This window comes from Phascolarctos cinereus, unplaced genomic scaffold (assembly GCF_003287225.1).
Source record: "Phascolarctos cinereus isolate Bilbo 61053 unplaced genomic scaffold, phaCin_HiC Scaffold_5;HRSCAF=322, whole genome shotgun sequence".
Classification (NCBI taxonomy): domain Eukaryota; kingdom Metazoa; phylum Chordata; class Mammalia; order Diprotodontia; family Phascolarctidae; genus Phascolarctos; species Phascolarctos cinereus.
The window spans coordinates 103423607-103442874 of record NW_027555958.1 but is presented as its reverse complement, the minus strand read 5'-3'; the positions used below and the strand labels follow the sequence as shown (position 1 = coordinate 103442874).

Sequence of the window (19268 nt, the reverse complement as noted above, 5' to 3'; positions counted from 1 at the left end):
GTACCTGTGAAGAATGGTTTCTTTCTTTCCATGCTTATGTACAGCAAATAAATCAACAAAAGAATGGCAGGAGCAATGATTGCTCTAAACTTCAGTTACTTAGCAGTAAGACTGTTTTTCTCAAGAGGTGTATTATTCCTGTGTGATGAAATAACTTCCTTTCCTGTTAATGGAGCTTGTGAATTGTTAAACTATGTCTAAAGTGTTTTAGACATTGTATAACTGTAAAGTGATCTTTTAAAAAGAGCTTGCAGCTCTGAGATGGGGATGGGGATGGGGGTGGGGGTGGGAAGAGAAGTACTTGGGAACATAGGGAAGTGAAGAGAGATCAAGCCCTGGGAAAGGTGGGAGTGCTAACAGGAGGGATGGTGCAAGGTACCCAGAGTCACAACTTGGGGAAAGGTGCCCGAAGGGGTGCCAGATTTGAAACTGGAAGAGAAAGGGAGTCAGTTCTGAGCGCTGGGCTGGCTGCAAGCTTCAGGCTTTTATAGGACTTTAAGATGCCATGGCCGTTTAGAGTTTAGAGTCATAGAACTTTACAGCTTGAAGAAACCTTAGACAAATTCTCTAGTTTTGAGGTTCTCAATCCTTTTTTGTGTCATGAATCCCAGTCTGGTGAAACCAGTGGAATCCGACTCAGATTAATATTTTAAAACACATAAAATATAATACATAGGATTACAAAGGAAACCAATTATAATGAAATGCAGTTATCAAAATATGAAAAACCCCCAAATATCACGGACCCTAAGTTAAGAACTCCTAAAATTCTAATAATAGTGATAATGATAATAAAAATAAGGATAGTTAATATTTATAGAGTGCTTACTATGTGCCAGACACTTCGATAAGCTAATTATGATCTCAACCACTCTGGGAGGTAGGTGCTATTATTATCTTGATTTTACAGATAAGGAAACTGAGGCAGACTGGTTGCTTAGGGTCATAGCTATTAAGTGTCTTTGAACTCAGGTCTTCTTGACTCCAGGTCCAGCACTCTTTCCACTGTACTACTTAGATGCCCTACTAACCTTTTGTATGTTACTAAAGGGAATGGAGGTTAAGAGAGGTTAAATGACTTGTCCAAAGTCATAGAACCAGTTATTCAAAACCAAATTTTGAATTCATGTCTTTTGACTCCAAGTTCAGAGCTTCATCTGCTATAGCACTGGTCTTAGGTCAGGCTGCTATTTTTCACCTAAAGATAGAAACTGCCTAAGCTGAGTCAGGGGTAGGAATAGGGCTCCAAATAAAAGATCAAGAAGGTTAAGGTGAAGAATATGGCTATGCCTTCGTAAAACTACACATATATTCATTACTTCGCTTAATATTACTTTTAGTAATAAAAAACGACATTTATTTACTTCTTGTAAAGCACTTTATATGCATTCTCTCACTTGAGTTTCACAATTCCTTGAAGTAGATTTGCCAATGCCCAGCTCAGGTAAGAGGAGGAAAGGAATTCCATGACACCATATACCAAAATAAAGTCAAAATAGGTTCATGATTTAGATATAAAGGCTGATACTGTAAGCAAACTGGGAGAGCAAGGAATAGTTTACCTATCAGATTTATGGAGAACAGAAGAATTCATGACCAAACAGGAGATAGAGAACATTACAAAATGCAAAATGGACAACTTTGATTACCTTAAGTTGAAAAGTTTTTGCACAAAGCCAATGAAACCAGGATTAGAAGGAAAGTAGAAAATTGGGAAAGAATTTTTATAACCAGTCTCACCTGATAAGGGCATCATTTCTAAAATATATAGAGAATTAAGTCAGATTTATAAGAATACAAGTCATTCCCCAATTGATAAATGGTCAAAGGATATGAACAGGCAGTTCTCAGATGAAGAAATTAAAGCCATCTATAGTCACACAAAAAAATGCTCTAAATCACTATTGATTAGAGAAATGCAAATCAAAACAGCTCTGAGGTACTACATCACACCTATCAGATTGGCCAACATGACAAAACAGGAAAATGATAAATGTTGGAGAAGATGTGGGAAAATTGGAACACTAATGCATTGTTGGTAGAGTTGTGAAATGATCCAATCATTTTGGAGAGCAATTTGGAACTATGCCCAAAGGGCTATAAAAATGTACATGCCCTTTGACCCAGCAATAGCATTTCTAGGGCTATATCCCAGAGAGATCATACAAATGGGAAAAGGAAGCACATGTACAAAAATACTTATAGCAGCTCTTTTTGTGGTGGCAAAGAACTGGAAATTGAGGGGATGCCCATCAATTGGGGAAGTGGTATATGAATGTAATAGAATACTATTGTGCTATAAGAAATGACAAACAGGCTGACTTTAGAAAAACCTAGAAAGACTTGTATGGTCTGATGCCGAGTGAAGTGAGCAGAAACAGGAGAACGTACACAGTAACAGCCACATTGTGCGATGACTAATATTGATAGACTTAACCCTCCTCATCAATATAAGGATCTAAGACATCTCCAAAGGCCTCATGATGGAAAATGCTATCCACATCCAAAGGAAGAACTACAGAGTTTGAATGCAAATCGAAGCATACTATTTGCTATTTTTTTCTTCTGTTGTGTTTTGTTTCCTCTTTCTGGTGGTTCCTCCTATTGGTTCCAATTCTTCCTTACAACATCAGTAATGTGAAAATATGTTTAATAGGAATGTATATGTATAGCCTATATCAGATTGCATGCCATCTTGGGGAGGGAGGTTGGGAGGGAGGGGGAGAAAAATTTAAAACTCAAAAGCTTATGGAAGTGATTGTTGATAATTCAAAATAAATTAATTAAAAAAAAGGAATTCTATGCATAGGATATGGTGTGAGCCAATATAGTGTGTGGAAGTGTAAAAGACAAGGATCAGATCAGAGAACAGCAGTAGTCCAATTTAGCAAGAACATAAGACTATATAAAATATATAAAATGTATATAAAAATATATATCTAAATATACAAAAAGAATATATAAAATATATATTGAATGGCAGGTTCAATACTCTTCCAAAATATAGATTTCACATTAATGGGGAAAGGTTCTATTTTGGTAGTGGTTTCCTAACGGACTATGAGTAGTTGAAGATAAGAATGGTATTGGTGTCACATCTCCAGCCAAGTTCATGCCTTACAATATGAAAGGAAAATGTCTAAATCTTCTTGATTATTTCTAGGAGAATCTATTGAGGAATTAGATTATTTACCCACGGAAGCCCACATAACTCTGTGACATTTAATCTTGCATATGAAAGAACTGAGGGATGGGGGTACACTGAAACTACATGTAGAACAACATTTTGAGCCTTAGGAATCTAATTGCTTAGAGACTAGAACCTGAGGTGTGGCACTCAGGGGGTGGTCATTTAATTGCTACCAGAATCATTAATTATGAAGTCCCCCAATACAGGTTTGGCTGAGAAAAGTACAGTTGACTGGACTAGGTCTGATTTATTCTCTGCATGGCTAGCCAATTGGCATTTGCTGGGGATCAGTAAAGTTGGCATAGAAGGCTGCCTAGGACTGCATGGATAGGTGCCATCTTTTGGTGTGGTGAAGCTGGACTCTGACCAGAAGTTGCCAGGATTTATCCAAGATTTATAATGATTCAAGAGAAAAGGCTCCCACTCACTCTATCATTAAAGAGGAGGTCAAAAATGAGGTTTTCATTCCTATAATTTTGAGTCTAGTGCTCCTTGAGGAATGTCTTTCCTGAAGAATCTCTGATGGGAGAGGTGCCCTTTTAGCTCTAAGGTTATTCACATGTCCCTAACCCGTGTTAGTAAAAGTCTCCTTAAATCCTCTATGTTGTGGGAAACAATGCTTGATGTCACTATAGCATCCCATCAGCTTTACCAGAGTCACAAAGGGAACGGTTAGAGCCTTTGGATTATCAAGGAAAACTCTTGACCCAGAATCAGAGGGGATTGATAAAGCCCTACTTTTTTAACCTGATATTTAATATAGTTTGAATAGTGGAACCTCTTCTTCAGATTGTCTGGCAGTTAAAGAGCACTGGATTTGGAGAAATGGAGCCCAAGTTCAAATTGTGGCTCTGTGATGTGACAAGCAAAACAAGCCATTTACGCTCTCTGGGCCTCAATTACCTAATCTGAAAATTAAGGGGATTGGACTAAATGCTTTCCACTCTGGCTTTAAATCTATTATCCTTTAGATTTTTCTGGGTTTAGCCCTGGGAAAAGGCCTAGTTTTCCTGTACTCATATCTCCTGCATTTCTTGGGATTATAACCATGCAGTAGCTGGAATTGTAATTATACAAATTGGCATGCAACTGACTTGGTCAATGACCTTGTTCTAGCAACTTACATGTTCTGGGTCTCAGTTTCCCCATCTATAAAATGAGGGAGTTGGACTACTAGATGTTGCTTTTAAGTTTGCTTAGTGACTCTATGACTCAATGCCATACTCCATTTTCTGTAAAGGCAGAATTAGTACTGGTGAGTGGCTACATTTTTCTTAAATAAGAGGTCAAAGGAAAAATAGGTCTCACAATGGGACACTTAGGGCAGAGTGAGAAACTTTCTGAGTTTCTTTAGGACTGGATACTATAATAATTGATAGGGAATCCTCCCATTTTTAGAAATGCACATCTTCTATATTATTGATTAATCAGTACAAAAGTTAATTTTGTGTATAGCATAATGATTTTGGTGGGTGAATTTTATACCCACTTTTGTTGACTTTAGTCAGCACAAGAACAGGAGCAGGATGACAATGAGAGGCAGATTAACCAGACCAAACAATACCAGGATTCAATTTTGGTCAGGAACTGCATCTATACAATTTATGTTACCTTCATATCCAATGATGAGTCACCCTGCTGCAAAGTCCATTCATATTTAATGATTGCATGGTCATCCGTGCTTTCTCGGCCATCCAAAGTCACCCAGTCTGTAGGCAGCTGCAAAACTACATCTTGTCCTGCCTTGCTATGTGGAGGCTCATCATATTCTAAGAAAGAAAGAAAAATTAGTGAAATAGAACAGAAGAAGGTTACCTCCTTTCCATGGGTAACTCCTTACCCTTAATTTCACTCTCTTCTCAAAATTCTATTTCTGGTACTCCTTTCTCTGCACCAGAGTTCTTAACCTGGGGTCTGTGCACTTGTTTTAAAAAATATTTTGTTAATTGTATTTCAGTATCACTAAAATCCTATTTGTAATCCTATATACTTTATTTTATTAATTTAAAAACATTTTCTGAGAAGGGGCCCATAGGCTTCACCAGCCTGGGCAAAATGTTCCACCTCCCCTTTTTTAAAATCCCATTTAGGCCTAAAATTTCATATCACCTCTATGCTGATTACTCCCAAATCCACAGTCAAACTTTTTATCTTTTTTTTGAAATCCAAGGACTTCCAATTCTAATTGCATGCTTGATAGACCCAACTTGACACCCCAACTGTATCTCAAGGTTGACATACCTCAAATGGAACTCTTCACCCCTTGCCTCCAATAATTCTCCTCCTCCTCCTTCCTACCATCCCCCTAGTCACCTAGGATTGAACACTTAGAATCATCTTTGACTTTTCCTTCTCTCATCTTCCACATCCAATCAGTACTATAGATTCTCTTTGTCTCGTCCTTATTACTACTGCCACTAGATAAGGCCCTTATCATCTCTTAACCAATAATATTTATTTCAACAGTCTTCTACTTGCCTTGTTTATTTCTGTTTACATATTAGTATGAAAATCTATACTATCTTTCTGCTGCCTGATTAATCTAAGGGTCTTGGAATCTTAGACTTCAAAGGAACCTCAGAAATAATATAGTCCTGTATTTCACTCAATGCATAAATATCCTTGAAAACAGGTTATCTGGCTTTTGCTTGAACAACTCCATCGGTGCAGAACATTAATACCTCACAGAATAACATTCTATTTTTGGAGAGCTGTAAATGTTAGGAAGATCTTCCATATTTAAGCCCAAGTCTACCTCCCTGTTTTTCTTTCTATTACTGACCTTAATTCTATCCTTTGGGACTTCATAGAATAAAGCTAATACCTTTTCCACATCATAGCCCTTCAAATATTTGAAGACAGATACCATTCAGTGTTTTCTTTCCAGGCTAAACAGCCACATGTTTTTCAACAGTTCTCTATACAACATTATTTTGAATTGCCTCACCATCCTGGTCACCTTTTATGTACACTCCAGCTTATTAGGGTCCCTTTCAAAATGAGGATTAATATGGCATGGTGGATTGTGTGCTGAACTGAGAGTTAATAAGATCTGGGTTCAAATGCTGCCTCTGAAGCTAGCTGTGTCACTTAATTTTTCAGAGTTTCAGTTTCCAGATCTGTAAAACTCCCCAATGGAATTATTCAAGCAAAGGCTAGATTGCCTCTTTGCAGGGATGTTCATGTATCAAGTAGAATATAGGACCATATTACTTCGATGTCCCTTTCAAATCTAGGATTCCATGATCCTTAGATTAATCAGGCAGCAGAAGATAGTATGGATTTTCATAGTAAGAAGTGAACAGAATGTAAAATAACACCTGTAGTATCCATCTTAAAGGATTGTTGTGAGGCTCAGTTGAAATGATTTATTTAAATATAAAATTCATTTATTTATGCTTTGCAACTTTAAAAGTGTGACACAGATGTCAGTTATTATTAGTGTATGCTGTTCCCAGAATTAAACATTATATTGCAGGTGTGATCAGGTTAGCATAGAGTACAGTAGATGATTATCTCCATTGAGTTATCAACCTATTTTTATTAATATAATCTAAGAATACTTTCAGGTATCCCTTAATCTTATTTCCTACCACCTAGCCACATCTCCCCAATCTTATATTTATGAAATTGATAACTTGAATCCAACTGCAGTACATTGCATTTGTCCCATTAAAATTCCTTCATTTGATGTGGTCCTTCATTACCATCTTTTTGGATCCTGAGTCAATCAAACAAAGTTGTTATCCATCTCAGCTTCATTTTTTTTTCATCATTTTGTTAAGTGTGCTGGCTATGTCTTCATCCAAGTCATTAAAAAATGTCTAAGAGGCCTGAGTTTGATGGCATAGCATTAGAGTACTACCTCTAGTCTCAGTGGATTTAGAGTTGGAATGGACCTTAAAGATCATTTAGTCCAATGAAATTACAGATCTTATTTTACTTATGTTACAGAAAAAATGAGGACCAATGGTCATACAGTTAATTACTGATAGAGTCAGGATATAAACTTGTATCTTCCAAATTTTAATTTTATTAATTTAATTTTAATTTAACATTAATTTAATTAATTGAATCTTTCCTTTTACCTTGTCAAGATATTAGCAGACACCCTGTTTTCCAGATCAAAGGCCCAGAAAGCAAGCTGTGCCCTGAGCTTGGCATAACAACAATCCTTTGCACTCATCCTCTGGATGATCTCACCCTCGGGCAAACTCATATAATTATTGTATTGCTTTGACTCAGTCAAGCACTGGACAAGCTTGGACATGTTCCAGTCATGAAATCTTGCTATGAATCAGACCTGTCTCATTGCTGCCGTTATCCCTCATTGTCAGGGCTACAGATCACTGCACAGCCTCTGGTATAAGTATCAAGGTTTAGCCACACTGAAGCAGGTCCCTGCACAGGTGTCTAGACCCCCTCCTTGCTTGCAAGCCGTTTCTCTCACTTTCAAATTAAACTTCTGTTTCCTGACTCTCCTGTCTCTAGGCTGCTCTCTTCGATTCGGGCCATCCACAAGCCTGTTCCGGCTGGTTGACAATCTCCAGCTGAAACTGATGTCTTCTTTGTCTAAATTTTCATAGCACTTGGTTTTACACCTCTCTTACAGTATTTTTTTCACGTTCAACCTTGTGTTTAAATAACTCATTTTCCTGCCATCTCACAAGCTAGGTGATGTACTTGTGCAGGTCTATAGCACATCCTCTACGCACTTGTTATATTCTGATTCACGTTCTAGTTCTTTGTCAACTTATCTTTTCTCACCAACTAAAATACAAGCTCCTTGAAATCCTGGACAATGTTGTTCATCATTGTACCCTCCTGACATTTAATATAATTCTTTGAATGTAGTAGGTACTCGATAAATATTTGCTGAATGAAAATATTACCCTCCCTACAAATATTATTTGTCATTGAACATTGAACAAATTCTTTAACAGAATGGAGATGCTCTTATAAGATTACTGGTAAAAGAATTTCTGCTTATTAAAATCTGCTGTCTTATTGGCTTTTCTTTAAAAAATATAGATACTGTGCAGAAATATTTACATGCACATCTAGTGAGTAACATTGGTATGGATCCTACTGAAGAAGGCATGGGGAGCTTGGATGTCAGTAGAAGCAGGCCAGTATCATAAGTATAAGCTCATACTGTTATACTCTCTGATTATTCAAGTTTGATAAAAAAGTATTGTTCCTTACAGTGAATTTGTAACTTAATTCACAAATACCTTAAGTTCAACATTTTGTTATGTAACTACGGGTTACATAATTTTTTCCTTAATAATTTTTTAAAGCTGATATATGTATGTATATATCTGCATATCACTTTATTTCTTCATGTATTTATTAGTATTCCTTCCTCCCAAATTTTCAAGTGGAAGTGATTTGGTGAGTTCAACTATAGATCACATCTGTTGGATATGATTTTAGCAAAAGAATATAAATAAAGTTAATGCCCATTGCTTGGGAAATGCTCAAATTGTGATAATTGAATATGATGAAATATTGCCACACTGTAAAATGAATGAATATGAAGAACACACAGTGGAACGGGGAGAGGTGAACTATCACAGAGTGAAGGAATCACAGAAGGGAAACCAATATACATATACAATGACTCCAAGAATATCAATGGAAACTGAAAGACACTAATGAAGAAAGCCTGACCCTGAAAAAGAGAAAGGAGAACATGTTTTCTCCCTTCTTCGTAGAGACAAGTGGCTATGGATATAAAACACTGGATAAGTTGTTGGATTTGACAGACATGTTGATTCATTCTGCTGAACTTGTATTTTATTATAAGGGATAGCTCTTTGCATAGAAGAGGTAGGGATATATTAAAAAATAAAGGTGACATAAAAATGAAAGATATCAATACAATTTTTTAAAAAGTTAAGGCAAGTTACACAACAAAAAGATACATCTAAAATGAAAAGAGAAGAAATGGAATGGAAAAGCAAATTTACAGTAAATAAAGGTCTGAATATTTAGTCCTAAGCAGAACAAAGGTTAAAAAGACATGAACTGACAACTTTTTGAAAGAGGAAATACAAATTAATAACTACATGAAAAGATGTTCAAACTCAATAATCAGAGAAGTGCAGACTAAGACAAAGATGTCATTTTACACTTATCAAAATAATAAATGTAACATAAGATGATGAAATTCAGGGGCAGCCAAGTAGCGCAGTGGATAGAGCACCGACCCTGAAGTCAGGAGGACCTGAGTTCAAATCTGACTTCAGACCAAACACTTGACACTTACTAGCTGTGTGACTCTGGGCAAGTCACTTAACCCCAACTGCCTTTAAAAAAAAAAGAAAAGAAAAAATGTTTAAAAAATGATGAAATTCAATAATGATGGAATTGTGGAGAAACAGATAGTAATACACTACAGTGCTACAGACTAGTGGATATATTTTGAATAGCCTGGTGCAGGCCATCATGATCTCACACCTGGACTATTGCAATAGCCTGCTGGATAGTTTCCTTGCCTCAAGTCTTTCCCTACTCCAGTGTATCCTCCATTCAGCTGTCATGTTGATCTTCCTAAAGTGAAAGTCTGATCATGTCACCTACTATTCAATAAACTCCAGCGGCTCTTCATCACTTCTAGGGTCAAATATAAAATTCTTAGTTTGACATTCAAAGCTATTCATAACCTGGCCCTCTCCTAACTTTCTAGTCTCTATACCTTATTTCCTCCCTCCTCCTACATATTCTGATACAGTGACCCTGGCCTTCTTGGCTGTGCCTCACACAAAACACTCAGTCTCTAGTCTCCTGGAATTTTCAGTTACTTCTCATCCCCTCCACAAATGGAATACTCTCTATCCTCATCTCCTAGATCCCTTGGTTTCCTTTAAGTCCAGCTAAAATCTCACCTTCTACAAGAAGCTTTTCCCAGTTTTCTTTAATTTTAGTGCTTTCCTTCTGAGATTATCTCCAATTTATCATATATATATATGTATATATTATAAAAAATATTTTTTTTCCCATTCCATGTAAAAATCTTGTATATATATCCTTGAACATAATTGTTTCATGTTGTCTCCCCAATTAGATTCTGAAATTCTCATGGGCTAAGATTGTCTTTTGCCTTTCTTTGTATCCCCATTAATTAGCATTGTGCCTGACACATAGATGCTTAATAACTTTTTGACTTGACTTGGAGAACAATGTAGTAATATACAGTAAGAGTCACAAAGCTGATCAAAACTCTTGACACTTTGATTCCAGTATGAGTTTATTCTAAAACGTATAAAAAAAAGCCTTACCTGTACAAAATAATTCATAGCTGCCTTACTTATCAAAAGAAAAAAAAGCTGGAAACAATTCAATTAATGAAGACTCGGTTTAATAAATGATGAAATATTAATATAATGGAACTCCTAGCTCCCTTTAAAGCTTGGCTCAAGCACCACTTCCTTTGAGAAGCCTTTCCTGATTCCTCTGCTGGTTAGTCTCTTTCACCCATGGGTATTTTGATGCTCAAATGAGAAAATTTATGTAAAGCACTTTGCAAACCTTAAAGCCCTATATAAATGCCTCCAGTCACTGGGCTTTCTACTCTGATGATGACTTCATTCCCTAATCCTTCTTCTGTACTCCTCTTGAGCTCAAGCAATATTTATAGAGCAACACAAGGGTGTGCTAGCAAACATTCAACAACTGGCTTCTCTGGAAAAAATAATGTATACACACTTTTAAATTTAACCTGCATTTTTAACACTTTGTTAAGTCCAGACAATCAACAAAACAATAAATCAAGCCCTAATTTGTAGGAGGTATAAATGCTCACACTGAAAATTTAACAGCTGAGGGGTTAGAGCTGGCTCTAGCACACCTCTGCTCTTACCCTTTCTTAGTTTTGTCTTCATGCTTCCAGTATCTAATGCTGTGTCTGGCACAAAGGAGGTGCTTAATAAATCCTCATTGATTGATTGATGGACTATTACATTGGCATAAAATAGCAAGCAGGAAGCATATAATGAAAAGAAAGGCTTACATGAAGCCAGATCACCAGAACCAGAACTATACACAGACTATAATTTTATTTTTAAAAATGAAATAAAGCAAAGCCAAAGGTAATGAACCTCAGATGGACTTGGACAGGGACAGAAAAAAATGCTTTTTTGTTTGTGTCTACTTTGTTGCTTCTTATGGCTTCTATGTAAGGTTTTACTCCATATTTTATATATTCTTTTGATTATTTGTTTTTGTTGATAATTATTAAATTTTAACAATATTTTTAAATTAAGGTAAGCCCTATTCCCTTTATAAAAATAAGTCCACAGAAAAGAATAATCTAAATCTTCACCTAGAAAAAAAATAAAGAGAAGTCTGTATTTTTCTAACAGGCAACTAATATGCAATTTAATTAGTTTTTACTAATTTTGCTAAAAATAAATTTTTCCTTTATGGCCTCATGGCTTATATGCAAACTAAGCATATGTTCATTCTTGTGACTTTATGTGATATTATAAAAATTAAGTCTAATTGTGTTCCTTTAAATATTAATATTGTCATCTGTTTTAGGGTTGAAAATATCTTGAAGTGCAAATTTCTTGAAGGCACACTAGTATTAAACCCTCAATAGTGAGAGAAATGATTATTAATAACCAATGATTTAGAGAGATCCAGAATTCCCCACTTTTTCTAAAATCCTGATTTCAAAAGTTCAGTCTCTTGAAGGACATTACTGATAGTGAGATTTGGCTAACTTTCTTAGAAATCTTGTTCAGACCCCACCCAGGTGGAGAAGCCATTGTGCTCTACTTAGGTTTGAGTGGGGATAAATTATCTGAATAAATTGACTAAGGCTGGGAGTGGTCTTGGTAGAGGGATAGTCTCTCTTTGACATAATGTCACTCTCAGGTCCTCACTGTAATATTTATTCTCTCATTAATTGTTAACCAGAGTTGATTGCCACTCTCTTTCAATGGGCGTATAAGCCATGCCCACTGCCATGATTGTCTTTGGTCTAAGAGAGAGATAGCAAAGTGACTATCCTTTTATTAATAAATATGTTGGCATTATTAATAAAATAATTAAATTACCTGAAAATTATGTCTCTCGAACTTTTTCAACATCACAATAGGTAACGTTAGCATATATTTTAATAGAAGTAACATAATAGGAAAATAACAATGGTGATGATAGCTAGCATTTGGACAGCACCTACTCTGTGACAAGCACTATGCTGAGTGCTTGACAAATATCAACTCATTTGATCATCACTGCAACACCAGGAAGTAGGTGCTAATGAGAAAATGTTCTGCTTCTTCTTAGACAGCATTTCGTGGATTTACTATTTCCTTCCCACTTCCCACTAATAAAACCATCATTCAGATTTTGGTCTAGAGACTAATTTCTCCTCTTGTCACTCTCAATTAATTTGACTTGATGCTCTCAAGTTATTTCTCTCATCACTGTGATGACCCCACCTCACTCCCCAAACTCTTTAATCATGCCATGGGTGCTACCTAAACATCCTCTGCAAGTTCCGTGACCCATTTTGAAGTTAGGGTACTAGGGCTGTGTGGGACTGACCTCCTGACTCTGTCAATTCTGGCAGTGATGTACTTACAGGAGCTTTCAGAGATGAAGATAGCTCTATAAAACACTGTGTGTGTGTGTGTGTGTGTGTGCGTGTGTGTGTGTGTTATCTCACAACTACTTTAGTTAAACTTATGCAATTTTAAGTTACTCATTTGCTGACACTTAGTTATTGATCTTGAATATAATGACTTCTACCTGTGTAGCACACTTTAAGATTTGTGATATTCTTTCCTCAGAGCAGCCCTGGGAAGTAGGTAATACAAATATTATCCCCTTTTTACAAATGAAGAAACAGAGTCAGAGAGATAATGTGACTTGACCATCGTCACACAGTTACTCAGAGGCAGGACTCAAGGCTTTTTTCCACTCTTTCCACTTACACGGTCTGTATAGAGAGAGGTATAAAACGAAGTGGAGAACAAGGTAGAGTCGGAACAAGACAGAACATTTGTTCCTGTTGTTTGCCTCCCCATTTTTTCTGTAGTGTAAATACTGCCAGACAGTTCCCTACACTGCACAGCAGGGAAACTGCAGGTGTCTATTCTGTCACAAAGAATCAAAGTGAATTTCTAGTTTGAACGTTTACTGCCAGCTATGTCAGTTACTGCGTTTCATGGCTTCCTAGCTACTTCCATATGTGAACCAGGACTCTTCCCTTACTGACTTAGGATAAATATAAACGCCTCTGTTTGGTTTACAGAGCATTTCACAGCTCGCCTCCTCATACATTACTGTCCTTCCTGTTGTGGTCTAGCAACACCGAGCCTTTCTCTCTTCATCACTCTCTGTGCTTCTCTTGCCTCTGTCTTTGAACTGGCAGTCTCTTGTGCGAAAATGCATGCCCTTCTCACCCCTCTGTCATGAGCCCCTCCCTTCAAGATGATACTCAAGCGTCACCTTCCACAATCTACATGAAGCCCTTTCTCATCTCCGAACAATCTTGCGGGCAGAAACACCAGGAGCAGCTAGGTGGCACTGTGGGTAGACTCATCTTCTGGAGTTTAAATATGGTCCAGACGCTTACTAGTTGGGTGACTCTGGGCAAGACACAAACCCCGTTTATCTCAGTTTCTTCATCTGTAAAATGAGCTGAAGAAGGAAATGGCAAAGCACTCTGGGTTATTTGCCTAGAAAACCCCAAACAGGGTAAGAAAGAGTCGGACACAACTGAACAACAACAACCTTCTGTTGTATTTATTCTGTATATATTTATATGTTGTCTGGAGAAAGCAGGGAAGGACACAAGCATTTTTTAGATTGCTACTATATGCCAGGCACTAGGCTGAGTGCTTTACAAATAGTTCCTCATACGATTCTTATAACAACCCTGGGATGTACATGCTATTATTATCCCTATTTTACAGTTTAGGAAACTGAGGCTGAAAGAGGTTGACTTACCCAGGGTCACATAGCCAGTAAATATGTGAGTTTGGATTTGACCTTTTGACTCCAGATCTTCCTAATTCCAGGCCCATTGCTCTATCTACTATGCCACCCACTTGCCCCAAAAGAACGTAAACTCCTTTAGAATACTGACTTTTAAAATTTTTTTTAAGTTTTAGGCAATTGGGGTTAAGTGATTTGCCCAGGGTCACACAGTTAGTAAGTCTCAAGTGTTCGGTCTGCGGCCGGATTTGAACTCAGGTCCTCCTGACTTCAGGGCCCAGTGCTTGATCCACTGCATCACCTAACTGCCCCCCCCCCAATGCTGACTTTTTTTTGTCTTTGTATTCTAGGGTGGAGAAGAGTGGGAAATCAACAAAGATTTATCAGGCCCCTTCTCTTTGATAAATACTCTGCTAGACCTGTTACTCTGTCTCTATATTCAGGGTGTGCAAATATCAACTTCTTAAATTAATGTTTAATCTACCAATAAGCCATTACCCAGGCTATTTCCTTGCTTAGAACATGGTCTTTCCCCCTCCTTCAAAGATTAGTACTTAGACAAGGGTCTTCTAACTTTTCCTTTCCCTAGATAAATGTCTCACATTCTTATATTCTATATTCAATATGAAGGGAAATAAATTCTAGCATTTACTATGAGTATGCACATAAGAAATAGAGATTCATGCTAGTAGGATAATATAGCTATTTCCCAAGTTTTCCCTATACTCCCTGACAAGCTTCTCACACCCACGGGGGTCTTGGGGTACACTACAGGTTGGAAGTTCATGATTTAGACAAAGTCTTTCCTGACTAGATAAAGATATATGCTCATTGCCCAAAATAATACATCTCTACCTTTATTCAACAAGCTTTAATTGAATTCTGTGCCAGGCACTATAGAGGACAAAGAGAATTACATAATTTTTGACTGAGATGGCACTTTAAAATATCAAACTCAACTCATTTTTACAAAAGTGGAAGCTGAGGCTAAAGAGGTTAAGTAACTTTCTCAAGGTTGTAAGCTAATTTATTACAGGGCTAGGACTAGAAACCAGGTCTTTTTACTTACAAGCTACTTCCCTGAAAGCTCTCAGATACTAAGATACATCTGCAGCAACATATTGTTCTACCTGTCTACCCTATTAAATAACAACAACCTCACATTTACATAATGCTTCAAGTTTATAGGGTTGCTCCTTAAAACATTCCTACCCAACACCTGCTCTGCCCTTGAAATCATGAATGAATGAAAAGGCATGTCTTGAGCATGCACTACGTGCCAATCACTGTGCTACAGCATAGAGACGTGAACTGAAAAAGTGGGTCTAGTCCCTCTTCTCAAGGAGCTCCCACCATGTTCAATATAGCCTGTTTATGGGGCAGGGAGTTTGTCTGGCTACCTTACTTACCTAGAATACTTCACTCCCATATTTTCCTTGGTGTTTTGGGTGACCAAGGTGTCACTTTATTGAGATGATGTTTAAATTTAAGAATAAGAGCTGCCCTTCACAGATATAGAAAGAATGTTTTGTTCTTTAGAAAAAAATCATTCTAAAAATAATCTGTAAGCTAGGAAATCACATCCTTTTCTAGGATATAAATAATGAGGAGGAGGAAGAAGAATTCTGAGTTAGCTGCAAGCTTCAATATTTTAAATCTTCTCTTTTTGGCTTGAAGTGATTTATTTGGCTTTTGTTTAAAAACTTCAGATTTTAAGATTATAACAAATAATTTAAGATATATTATAATACACTTGTTTCATTAAAATAATTGTTTATTGTTATAGATCAAAGGATCATATATTTAGAGATGGAAGAGATGTTAGAGGTCATTTAGTTTAATTCCATCATTTTATAGATTCAAAATCTGAGGCACGGAGAAGTTAAAAATCACTTGCCTAAGGCAATACACACAGAAGTGGGATTTGAACTCTGTCCCTCTGACTCCAAATTTCTCATTTTGCAAATTTCCAGAAAATAGAACATATAAGCTTGTTTTGTTTAAATAAAACAACTTATAACCTGTTTTTTGCACATTGTATGTAAAAACATGGTACAAATAGAAAGTATTGTTATTTTGGTCTTAATATCTCTGTTTCTGGCTGAGGTACAACTATCTTTCTAGTCACTCTTGGTTTCAGAGTAAACCTCATCTCTTCTTTACCCCTTATGTTTGTTGTTCAGTTGTATCTGACTCTCTATGACCCCACTTGGAGTTTTCTTGGCAAAGATACTGTAGCGGTTTGCCATTTCCTTCTCCAGTTCATTTTACAAATGAGGAAACTGAGGCAAACAGGATTAAGTGGCTTACTTAGGGTCACGCAGCTAGTAAGCGTCTGAGGCTAGATTTGCCCTCGTGAAGATGCGTCTTCCTGACTCCAGGCCCATCTCTGTCCACTGCACCACCTAGCTGCTCTATCCCATACCCCTCATATATCCAATCAGTTGCCATGTCTTGTTTATAACAGGTTCATAGGATTTTAGATTTAGAATTGGAAGAGACCATAGAGGCCAATTAGTTCAGGGCCTTCATTTTACAGATGAAGAGCTGAGACACAGAGAGATTAAGTGACTTACCAAGGGTCATATTGGCAATTTGTGACAAAGATGAGATTTGAACTAGGCTCTCTGACTCCAAAATCCATTGCTTTCTCACAGCATCATGCTGCCTTTTTGAAAGAGATGGTGGGGATTGAACCTAGGACCTACAAAATCTATTTTGCTTTTGACTCCTTCACTCTACACACACAGTCATCATTCTATTTTAAACCTTCATCACATTTTGCTTAAACACCTGAAGTAGCCTCCTAATTAGCCTCCCTACATCCAGCCTTTCCCTGCTCTAATCCATTCCCCATCCACTAGTCTGATCATGTCACTAGTCTCCCTTCTCATACCTTTTTCTTATTAACTTCCCCGTTACTTTCTACATTTACACCATATCCAAGCAAACTGGCCCACCTGACATCCCAGCTCCCCTCTTTATGTCTCTGCACATACCTGTAATGTACATAGCTAGAATTCACTATTGCCTCCCCCTTGCCTTAAAGAATCCCTAGCCTTGGGGCAGATAGGTGGTGCAGTGAATAGAGTTCTGGCCTTGAAGTCAGGAGGACCTGAGTTCAAATCCAGCCTCAGACACTTAACACTTACTAGCTGTGTGACCCTGAGCAAGTCACTTAACCCTGATTGCCTAAGCAAAAAAAAAAAAAAGAATCCCTAGCCTTCTTCAAAGTTTAGCTCAGAACCTGGGCAGTTAGGGAGTGAGATAGGGATGATTAATCAGCAAAGGAGTCTGAGGAGTGATAGGACAACCAAGAGAAAGTAGCATCGGGAAAACCCAGAAAGAAGAGAATATTGTGCAGAGGACAGTCAATGGTGTTTAATGTTGCAGGGAGGTCAAGTAGGGTGAGGATTGAGAAGAAGCCATTGGATTTGGTAATTAAGAGATCACCGGTAACTTTGGAGAGAGAAGTTTCTGATGAGTAATAAGGTTAGGATATAGATTGCTAAGGGTTAAAAAAGATGAGTGATAAGTGAGGAAAGAGCAGCAAAGAGTATAAATAGTTTTTTCTGGCTACGCAAAGGAATTAGCACATAGGATGAGAGCTTCAAATGATGGGTAGCATCAAGGGTCATTTAAAGATGGGGAAGACCTAGGTATGTGTGTAATCATTGGGGAACAAGTCAGCAGGCAGTGAGACACTGAAGATTAGAGAGAGCGTATGATAGTGAGGGTAATGTGTTGGAAGAGACAGGAAAGAAAGGATCAAGGATACAAATAATGGGCTTGGTCTTGGTGAGGAGAAGGGATATCTCTTAATCAGGGGTTTAAGTAAAGAATGCGAGAGGATGGCATGGAATTTTGTGATACAGAGTAGGAGAGAAGAGGATGTTTAAGGTAAATGACCTTTATTTTCTTAGTAATGTATGAAACAAGGTCTTCTGCTGGGTATGGAAGCTTGAGAAGAGAAGAAAAGATTTAAAAAAGCTGCTGTGTAGAACAGGATGAAAAACCAATTAGGGAGGAGTAAAAGAATTACTTTATTGTAATGAGGGCCTAGTTGTGATTAGAGAACATGAATTTGTAGTGGGCCCATTCAGCACCGTTGTATGACTTTCTTCAGCACCATTTAGTATGTGAGTAGTAGTAGAGGAAGCAGATGGTGGGACTAATTCAGGGTTAGAGTTTAGCAAGCTGCGAGAGAAACACTAGGACAAGAGAATCAGGAGTAGAGGACAGTGTAATATTGAACTGGTTAATTCTGGGGTCATAATTAAGAAGGAAAGAATATAATGCTAACATCAGGGTGATGGCCTCAGATAGTACTGGGGAATGGAAACATTGGAGATTGGGTGAAGTTGAAGAATATGTTTAGACAGAGTTAATAAAGAGAAATGAAATTTGAGCTGTGGTCAGATAAAGGAATTTCATAATTCTTGATCATGGAAGTAGAACACTTGTGGGCAATCTTTCTTTATCAAAGGTGTGATCATCCTGTGTGCAGCTGAAGTTCTTTACTTAGCTGTCTATATATAGTAAAACTCCAACTTGTTAGAGAAAAGATCAAAACTTATATAAAGCCAGAAGAAAGAATAACATTTAAAAAGACATGGCATGTAATCAAAACAATCTAGTCAAACCTATAGAAATAAGTTTTTGGTGCCAAGATATAGAATCTGGATAGAAGAAAAGACATTGACATTAATTACATTAACTTCATATAAGCAGTTTAGTCAGTGTAAATCAAATTCCATGATGAGAGAACCAAAATAGCCTAAAAAGTTCCTTAGTCACCAAACACTTGCCTTAGTTGCCACAAATCCTTATATGTTTAACAACCCATAAGAATGTGAATATGTTTGTTAATTATTCTAGAAAATGAAGGTAGAAGATAACGAATAGAATTGTCAAATAAAATAGAATCTATCAAAGGAAAAATATGTTCAAAGAAAGTTTGGCAGGAGACCCAACTTAGTAAAATAAACCTGAAGGCATCTAAGGATGAAACTGGAAAGAGGACAACAGATGAAACATAGAAAAGTATGGAGATTCTTATAACGAACCCGTTTCATTAGCAAAGACTATGGAATAACCACAATTGTAGTGTAACATTATAGCTTGG

General features: G+C 37.2%; 1 protein-coding gene across 3 annotated transcripts in view; it reads right to left on the bottom strand.

Moving 5' to 3' along the window:
• LRP11 (LDL receptor related protein 11) overlaps positions 1-19268 on the bottom strand; it is a 95489-nt gene that overhangs the window by 61546 nt on the left and 14675 nt on the right. For all 3 annotated transcript variants that reach the window (XM_020986598.2, XM_020986599.2, XM_020986597.2), the window contains exon 2: positions 4802-4959. In XM_020986598.2, the coding sequence (XP_020842257.1) occupies positions 4802-4959 (158 nt within the window). The remainder of the gene's footprint in view (positions 1-4801; positions 4960-19268) is intronic.